This window comes from Habropoda laboriosa, unplaced genomic scaffold (assembly GCF_001263275.1).
Source record: "Habropoda laboriosa isolate 0110345459 unplaced genomic scaffold, ASM126327v1 scaffold409, whole genome shotgun sequence".
Classification (NCBI taxonomy): domain Eukaryota; kingdom Metazoa; phylum Arthropoda; class Insecta; order Hymenoptera; family Apidae; genus Habropoda; species Habropoda laboriosa.
Window position 1 is genome coordinate 267,008 of NW_017100630.1, and position 10,293 is coordinate 277,300.

Below are 10,293 nucleotides of genomic sequence, written 5' to 3' on the forward strand. Positions count from 1 at the left end.
GTCGAGTAAACTAACTGCAATAAAAGAGAGGAACGAGATACGTGTAGAGAACAGGAAAAGGATACGTTGGTGGGAGTGATGATGTATTACATAAAGAATGCTGTAGTGTAACAAGAAGAGGTTTGCTACTTGGAAATCATATTCATAGGAACGAAACGTAATGATATTGCTCACCCGCTTAACAACTATTCCTCGTATGATTAATCCTACTTTACTGATGACGTAGATCACACACATTAGTTACAAATATGCGTATTGAATCATGGAGGTATATGTGTATTGAATCATGGAGGTATATGTATATACTCAAATGCTTTCAAATTATATGTTGACTGCTGAAAAAAATGCTGTAATGAATTCGAAAATACTCTCGTTCCAGTGGTAGATTGTCATAATTGTACATGTTAAATTTAAAAAAAACGTACACAAATAAGCAATATTTGCAAAATATTTCTTGAAAACTTTGATTATATAAATACTGTAGACTCCCTCTTATCTGATCCCTCTTTAATCGGTGCAATCCACTCTTTGTATTGTTTTCCAGTCGGGAGCACGCCGATTAGAATAATGTTGCCTGGATAGTAGGCAGCAGTAGAAAAATTACTGTTACAAACGCCTAAAACGAAAATCATATCGAGGCATTCTCTGTTAGTGTATCTTATCGTCGTAATAATTCGATGAAATCTGATAGCTCAAATAAAATTCCAGAGAACATTGCGTAGATATTCTATGCAAACACGACAAGCGTTATCAAAAACTCGGTTTTCTCGAAAACTAAGCCTCGAATAAAAAAATTGTATTCTATTTTTTATTTTTATTTTTTCATAAGGAATCACTTCATGCTCACTTGAACAAAATTTTTGATCACACCCTGTATACTCGCTCTACGAACCAACGTTTTTCACGCGTTCTCAGAAACATTCTAAACGTTACACACTCTGTTACATTGCATTAACATAAAGTAACAAGTATGAATAAGTGTAAACGAAATGTGTTAAGCATTGAAACAAAATGAAAAGTATTGAAACGTATAGATAATGGGAATGAATGATTGGCGGAGAAATCGAAAATTCTTTTAACACTTCATGCAAACAGAGTCAGAAAAAGTGCTCTCAGGCGGATACACAATGAAATAACCTAAAAATGAAATAGTTGACGATGCATTATGAATATACTTAGTTCATGCTAGAAAGACAAAGTGCAAGTGAATTTTCTAAAGAATTTTTAAACATTACACACAAGGAAAGTCTTATCCCGGAACAAGTCTAGAATTTAAACAAAACAGGTATAAATTTTAAGTTTCTTCCGAAGAGAGCGTTAGCAACACCACAAGATACATCAGCTACTGGTTTTAAAATGAATAAAGAGAGAGTGGCTTTTTCGAAAAATGCTGCTGACAGTCATAAACTGCTTCTCTTAGTTATAAAAAAAATTAGCTAAGCTAAATGTCGAAAACACCCCAAGCCGAAAATTATTCGAACGCTTCTAGATTCTCGCAAATGTATGTATTTTCTAGAAGACTGTGATTGCGTGGCTAAGCGTCGCCCGCCAAATTACACGTCCGGTGGTCTTGTAAAAAGTGACACGTATCATTCTGACCGCGCGAAGCAAATCTAGGGGAAACCCCAGAGGCAAGTCACCTTCATACGTAAATAGAAGCTGTGCTGTTTTTTTTTTTTTTTTAATTGTATAGTTAAAAAGTTATACTCTCACAGAGTAAAGTGCAACGATTGTCTCATTCTTTCTGCAAAACGATTGCAAATAGTAAAAATGAAAATACACACACTTTATATAATTTTTTTTGTGTAATAAAATTACGAAGTTAGTTTTTTGGTCGTTATTTTTTAAAATTGTTTAAACGATAATTGTTCAAACAAATAAAAAAAATGTTATTAAAAGAAGTACCTTCAATCCCGTATATTAAATATACCATTGAAATTTTTACTGTTTACAATGGTTTTGCAGAAGGTTAAAATAAGGTTAGGTTAGGTAAGTAAGAGTACTTTACAAGCGTACATCAATCTTTAAAAAACAAAGCATGACACGGTTTGTTGTTTGTTTGTTTGCCAAAATTCGCACACCCGGTTCGTCAGCTCAGAATTTGTAAAAATGGTTAGAAACGCATTTTGGGGGGATTTAAACTTATTTTTTTTGTAAATCTGATGTGGTAACACATTTTTGCTTGCAGATTTGAATTCAGCGCATAAAAAACTGTAAGAAATTATTTTTCTTTCCCAGCCGCCAAATCATGCAGATCTATGTAATCTATAAATAGTGTTTCAAATTTATTTGAGTTTGTTATTATTAAAAAATCACACTTTAACTTTTCTCCATTTTCATAGTTGTAAATAATCAAATTACGTTCTGCAATAGTTGTTTGCCTTATTTTGGTATTATTTTTACTTGATTCACACTAAACTGCGATTGAATGATTCTAAAAAACATTTGAATAACGACGAAAGCAAAGGGTTGTTTGACCAATTGTTAAACATTAGAAAATCGGTTATTTTCCAAATTATAAAAGTTCTACTGTGTACGATTTTTAGTGACTAGCGATTTCTGTACATAATTTTCGTATTTGTTTAATTTATGTATGTAATAAAGCTTTTAATTTGCAGTCATTAAATATTGAATAAAGAGATATTATGGTATCTAAATTTCCTTCGTATTAAACACACGATAACAATATTTTTCAAACAAAAATCTAATAAATGTAACGGTGTACGATTTTAAGTGCATAATAGTACATAAATTTACTTATTAATGTATTTACATATATATAAATACACAAATAAATGCAATATTGAAGTACTACGGTTATGTTTAGAAACAACTGAAATAAATTTTTACAAAATTAAGATTTCAAAGAGTATATAAGATTACAACTCATGTAAATTGACTTGCTTTTTAAAGACCTACATACATACATACAAACATAACCTATAAGACGTGGGTAACACGTGGATAACACTGTCATCCAAATGAATTTATTTGTAATAAATAGGTAAGTTTAATGAAAAATACATTGTAATTTTACTTACTAATTTAACTAATTAGACTATACAAATAAATGTTGTAACATATTATTTCCATAATTTTATTCACATTGATTTTTCCTTATAAATAATTCGATGCTGTTATTGTATAAATATAGCTATTAAAGAATAATTTTACTATTATATTTTAACAGATATGAGAATGAAAAAGAGGAAGCTGGAAATGAAAAAGAACATTTATCCGAATTATTAAAAAGAATAGAGGAACGTAAACGTCGGAAAAGTGCTAAAGATTATATTGAAGATTTACAGGAATCAGAATGTAACAAGAAAAAGAGAAAGAGAGAAGAAAATGAACATTTAATAGAAAATAGTAGTATTAGTGAAAATGCTATACAAAATAATAATGAAGTAAAAGAAGAAATAGAAATTGCAGATCAACCAAAGTTACACAGAAAGAAAAGAAGGAAGAAAAAAGGAATTATTAGCAATGAAGAAAATACTATAAAAAATGAAACTACTGAAATTAAAGGAGAAGAGCTACAAAGTGAAAATACAGTTGATCAAGGGAATCAAGTATCTAATAATAATTCAGTAGGTTCAAATACAGTACAGGAGAAGATAATAGAACAACAAACAGATTTTACAGTTTTGGGTAGTAAAAGTAAGAAAGGAAGGCATGAAGTTAAGAGAGTATTACCAGAATGGTTGGCTAATCCAGAAATTATATCGTTTGATTTAAATAGTGGTCCAAGCTTCGAAGAATTGAATTTAATTTTAGATAATAAACTTATTCAGGTTTTAAGAAATAATGGTATCAATAAATTTTTTCCTGTTCAAGGTAGTATGATCTCTTGGTTATTAAAGTGTAATAAAGATAGACAACAAGGATGGTGGTTAAGGGATACATGTGTGTCTGCTCCTACAGGCAGTGGTATGCATTATAAAACATTGATAGAATGACAAGATTTTTACATTTAAATTCTTTAAATTAACAGTCTTTAAATATAGCACAATAAGAGTTAATATTCTTCTAAGGTTATTAGTACATTTGTAATTTTATTTCATTTCTAGGTAAAACTTTGGCATATGTTTTACCAATTGTTCAAATATTACATTCTCGAATGATTCCAAAAATACGTTGTTTAGTTGTTGTACCAGTACAAGAATTAGCCACTCAAGTTTACAAAGTGATGGGTACTTATACATCACATACAAATCTTAAAGTTGGTTTGCTTTCTGGTGCATCTTCATTTCATCAAGAACAAAGTAGCATTTTGAAAAAAAGTATGTGCTTATATAGTTAAAAAAAATGTTCTACTTATATTTTTTATACAATGCAAAATGTTTTCCATAATTTCTGTTTTTAAGGTGTAAAAGGGGACTATGTATCTTTAGTGGATATAGTTGTAGCTACACCAGGACGATTAATAGATCATCTATTAAAAACACCAGGATTTTCTTTGGATGATCTTAGATTTCTTGTTATTGACGAAGCAGATAGAGCTGCAGACTGGTTAGAATATCTTCCTGAGCCTCATTATCGTGCTCCGCGATTAACACTTCACAATCTACGTTGCAGGTTAGTTTTCATTTATTACTGTTTAAAGTGATGTCATTAGGTCTTTATATAAGAAGTATGTACTGCAGTTACATACTATATATCATATCAAATTTATGACTGTTTCTTAAATTTTACATAGCAAAATTCCAGCACAGAAATTGTTATTTAGTGCAACTTTATCACAAGATCCTGAAAAATTGAACCATCTTGGACTTTTTCAACCCATATTATTTACATCTGTTTTGGTATCTGGCAAAGATGATGATGTAAATTTAGATGGGGCAGTAGGTGATTTTTTAGGCCGCTATACAAGCCCTGCAGAATTAACAGAACAGGCAGTAGAATGTGCAACAGAGTATAAACCATTGGCTTTATACCAGCTATTAACTAGAAATATCAAGATTTTTAAAACATTAGTGTTTACAAATTCTGGAGAGACTGTTCATCGATTAGCTATCCTACTTCGGTCACTTTTATCTGAAAAGAATGTAATAATTGGAGAGCTTTCAGCACAACTAACGTCGAAAGAACGAGAAGATGTGCTTACAAAATTTTCTGCTGGAGAAATACAAATGTATGTTTTATTTATTGTTGCATTAAAAAGTAACTTTCAACAAAGTTTCATAATTCCTCTTACACTTTTATTACATTTTCAGACTCATAAGTTCAGATGCATTAGCAAGAGGAATAGATATTTTAGATATACAAGTAGTTATATCTTATGATCTTCCTAAATATATCAAAGCCTATATTCACAGAGCAGGAAGAACAGGACGTGCGGGTAAATCTGGCACAGCAATATCTATTTTAACGTCCAAACAAGTTGGAACCTTTAAACATATGTTGAATAATGCTCATAAAGCAATACCAGATATTGAAAAATTAGAATTGATTGACATTGTAAATGAAATTAATTATTTAAGCCATGTCGAAAAATTAAAGCATGATCTGGAAGAGGAGAAACAATATAATTTATCGCGTGTAAAAGCTACTAAACGAATTCAGCCAGTAATTATAAAATAAGAAGTGTTATTTTTATGTATGAATAATTATAAGTACAAATATACATTATTTAAAACTACCTGTTCATAATTGGTGAATTATTAATTCAATACAAAACAATAGGAGAAGATAAAGAAAACTTACAACATAACATCGATAGTAATATTTTATTGTCTGTAGTTCATGGTTTTTGTTTTATAGATAGTGACAGCATTTTTCAATTATATGATAGTTATCATCAAGGGTCATTGTTTATTGATTTATGATACATAGATATGTTACTACTACTATTATTAACTATTAAAATTGTAACCAATCGCTTCACGCTTACATATGCTATTTATTACATATAGGATATGATAATAATTTTAATAACACAAGCGTATAAAGTGAATTCAATCATTTCATTTAATTTTACCTATAGAATATTTAAAACTATTAAGCATATCGTATAATTTTTAATAAAAAAATAGTAACTATTGCCGATTGCCGCGAAGTGCGTACAGGGGTGCTTTTTAGTAAAGGCGGGATTTCCTATATGCGTCAGACGGGAGCGATTTTCAACTGTTGTGTCTGCGTTAAACGTGTACGTCTGACTATCGCCTGCTCTAGAAGCAGTCTACACGTAAACGCAGTGCGATCCGTGGAATAAAAATGTCCAGCGGCGAACGTATACGCATATAGAAAATCCCGCCTTAAGAGAATTGAAAAATAGCACAGCACTTACCCCAAAACCTTCATCGAGAAAGAAAGCATACATACAATATTTTTTACTTCTGACGTGGAATATATTAATCTAGGTACCACGTGAATTAAGAATTCTTTGTGCTCGTGCGTAAAAATTCAGTTTTGCAAAGAAAACAAAATTTGTGCGGAATGACAAATCCAAGTGATGAATCTAGTGCCTTTTCATTCGAAATCCTTTTCCGTCAATTTGTGGAAGCAACTGAAATTTATTTTTGTATTTCTTTATTTTTATATAAAATTCAAGATACTAGTTGGGTCACGAAATAATTATAATTTTTTATATTTACAAAGTACTTCAAAATATATTGGGAATGCTTCTGCGTGCGAGACCTCACACTGAACCTGTGGCGTAGTTGTCAGAGTAGTAAGAAAATCCCCTATTTTGGTAGTCATTATTATTACTATACGTTAATATAAAATATTTGATGTACATTGAAAATCGTGTCCATGTTTAGAAATTAACACAATGCTAAAACTAAGCTACACTAAATTAACGTATATATGTATATACAAAATTATTTAAGATAAATTTAGCAATATGAAGAAAATGGAAACAGTAATTAATGGCATGGTAGCTCAAGGCAGAAAAACGCTTTTCCTCGAGACGCTGAATATTCCTATTTTCGAACTTTTCGAAACGAACTTTTTCGTAGGACGGTTGAACGGAAGTAGAGGTCGCCACAAACTGTTAAGTGGCGCCACCTGACCGTCACTTTTTCAAAATGTTTCTTTCTACGTGCAGTTTAGTTCAGTCTTTATGTTTCCTCCGTACAGTTTTAATGCGAACATATGGTAATCTCATTTGGTTTGATATTGTGCCGTTATTCGTTATGTCTTCGGTGTCTCAACTTTAACAAGTTATGGGCCCGAGACGATTGCACTGTGATTAAGAGTGCAACGGAAACACACGTCAAAAGAAACGACGTGCAAAAACATGATGTCGAGTATAATTTAATGTTAGGTAAATCGAAGGATCTCTGCGATGCTTCGAGCATGGTGCGAATCAGAATGCCGTTGAAAAATATTTTCGACACGTGGAAAATACATATGAGGACTCTACTAGTCAAGAACCACACGTGGGAGTTAAGTAGTCAGAATGAAAGTAAAGCCTGCAGCGATAGAAGAAAACGCCGTACGCGATAGCGAGGTAATGGCGGACATTATACTGTACGACTACGGATTATCGATAAATTATCTTATTTACATATATTTAACGATATATCAACAATATTGTGAAGATATCGTTAAGGCGAGTAGAAACGACTGACGTAGAATGCCACGCATTAATTGTAACAAAGTCGTTTAAAATTTATTTATTTTTATTGGAATATATCACAGACAACATATTAGTGTTAGAAAGACGCTTGCGGGGCGGCAAAGGGGGCAAGAGGGGTCACACGATCGAATTAGTATGTGTCTGGTTCGACAAATAGTACACTAGAGCTAAAAATGCGTGTGAGATTTCCACTCTGGCCAATCAGATTCGTATTCCTTCCGTTGGACTTTTTTCTAGCAACGCACAATACTGTGGTTGTAATCTTATTTTTCTCTGAAAGAATTTGTCTTGTTTTGAAATACGTATGTTAAAATAGTAAAAAGTAATTTAATACACAAGTACAATATTAAATAAAATAATTTCAACATACAGCCGAGCAACAGTAACAGTATTTTAACATTGGATGCACATATAAGTATAAATGAGTGTGTATTGGCAAATTTTGATAAGAAAATACAAAAAGATAAAATCAAATATTGAATACAATTTTGCATCAATAAAATACGAATTAAACATGTGTTATATTTATATTTATAATATATAATTTATAATGTACATGTAAATATACAAATTTTTTCAGACATAAGAACAAGATTACAGCCAAAATACCCTAATATTTTGTCTGCAATAAGTTTAAGTAAAAATAAATAGATTTGGAATGTTTATATTACAATTAATGCATACCTCTGTCGTTTCTATTCATCTTAACAATATTCTAACGACATTATCGATATATGGAAATATCGATAACATTTCGATATTATCGACATTTATCGATAACTGTACCGATAGTCGCACCTTTACATTGTACCACAGACGACGTGCAGGATAAACCTAATACCTAATGTATTTTTGTGTCTAACGTTCTGAAATACCGACCGTGTAAAAAATCAAAGGACTTGTTATGCTCTCCACGATATAAAGCCATGAGTTTAGGAATTATATACGATTCAACCATCAAAGATGGTAAAGTTGACAGATGTAAAAAATCCTCTTTTGTTAAATCTACATATAAAAATACGTACATATATTGGATTGCGTGGGTAGAACTGTTCACGATCTTTTGACAGCAGTAGAACACGCGCATGTGATGAATCATCTACTAATAAACAATTACGTTACTTTCTTATTTGTAATTTTATAGTTACGTTTAATTCTAATTCCAAGCACTACTAATGTTGTAACTTTATTCTATGCTGAATCGGTAACGTAGGGAGCGACACGAAAGTGGTAAGGGTCTTTTCGGCCCCAGCGCCGCGGACACAAAGTCCCATAAGATATGAAGTATACTCTGTACGTCTTCTGTGATATATATGTTAGCGATTCGACTCTCGGAGCTCAAGCAGGTTAAAGATTGTGCTGCCTCGCGTGCTTTATGGAAAAAACTACAATCGATTTATGTCAATTGATGATTGAAAAAATGATTGAAGACGACGAGATACACATTCACTTGCGAAAATTTTTCGACGCCGCCGACAAATTCAATAAAATGGACGTAACCATTAACAGTGATTTGCTGTTAATATTACTCTTGACAAATCTGTACATTTTTTTATACAATGGAAGTGATGTTAGGGGGCAGAAACATTAATTTAAAATGTTCGTCGTCTCGTAGCTGTTAGGGAATCAAATGCCCCTGCCACGGATTGCAATATGGTCGTCGCGAAACCGATATCGTCCCTCATTTTGAGTCAAACCACTCGAGGAATTTACTCGGGATACGGGACTTAAGTAGTGCACGGGAAGCGTTGAGAAATAATGCTCGAGAGAGTTAACTATTTTAATATTTTGTGTATTTTGTTAATGTATCACTGCGCGAGAATGTAATGGTGTTGACTGTTCGAAAGTTGGCGTGTATCTGTTTTGACGCTGGAAAAACAGTCTTTTATTAACTATTGCTATTTCGCAATTAGTGTAAGAGTGTATGCGGAGGTGGATGTGTGTTTTCCTGATTGGTATAGCTATTTTGTTATGGGTATGGTTTGTGAGGTGATGAAGAGAGAAATTTGGGTCTTTTTTAAGTTATAAATTGTCTAAGGATGTCTGAAAATGGATTGCTGGGACAGATGTTACAAATAACAATATTGCTGTCAGGCGGCCACAAGAAAATACATTTTAAGCATAGGATTATAGTATTATGCTTTATAATTTTTTTTTTCAATTGAAAATAATGTCTAGCTAGCTATGACGTTCAAAATTTTTAGTTGACAACATTTATTTTATTTTAATTATTCTAAACATTTGAGGCACTCCACTCACTGATGACCACCATGGCCATATCGAGGAAACAATCTAACGTTAAAACTTATTGAGTGATTAATTTAATTTCATAATATATCGCTTTAGCGAGCCACCGTTAGGTTGCCAATTGTTTATCACATAGAGTCGGCCTAACTCTACGTAAAAAAAAAATGTAGGGTCGATTCCACAAGTGTCAGTAAAATGTAGGGTCGATAGCAGCAGAAAAGCTGCTAAACAATTAGAATTAAATGTAACGATAGAAATTATTGCAATAATGCGTAATGCAATTGAAAAATTGAAAGAATCAAAAGAAAAAACGCGAATTCGTATCTTTTTCGATTCTAGAATATAAGAAAATTTGAATAAAATACGCGACGAGAATTGGGGAGAAGCATAAGTTAAACGCGTAAAAATATTCAATAATAAACGAACTAGGGATGAAGCTATTATTTCAATACGCGATGCAC

General features: G+C 31.9%; 1 protein-coding gene across 1 annotated transcript; it reads left to right on the plus strand.

Annotated features, from left to right (window-relative positions):
* Positions 1 to 2,879: 2,879 nt before the first annotated feature.
* Positions 2,880 to 5,835, plus strand: LOC108576780 (ATP-dependent RNA helicase DDX51). Its single transcript, XM_017939840.1, has 7 exons — positions 2,880 to 3,004; positions 3,191 to 3,930; positions 4,071 to 4,283; positions 4,368 to 4,578; positions 4,700 to 5,134; positions 5,217 to 5,568; positions 5,764 to 5,835. Exons 1-7 carry the CDS (start codon positions 2,982 to 2,984, stop codon positions 5,833 to 5,835), a joined length of 2,046 nt encoding a protein of 681 aa, XP_017795329.1. The 5' UTR covers positions 2,880 to 2,981.
* Positions 5,836 to 10,293: the final 4,458 nt, after the last annotated feature.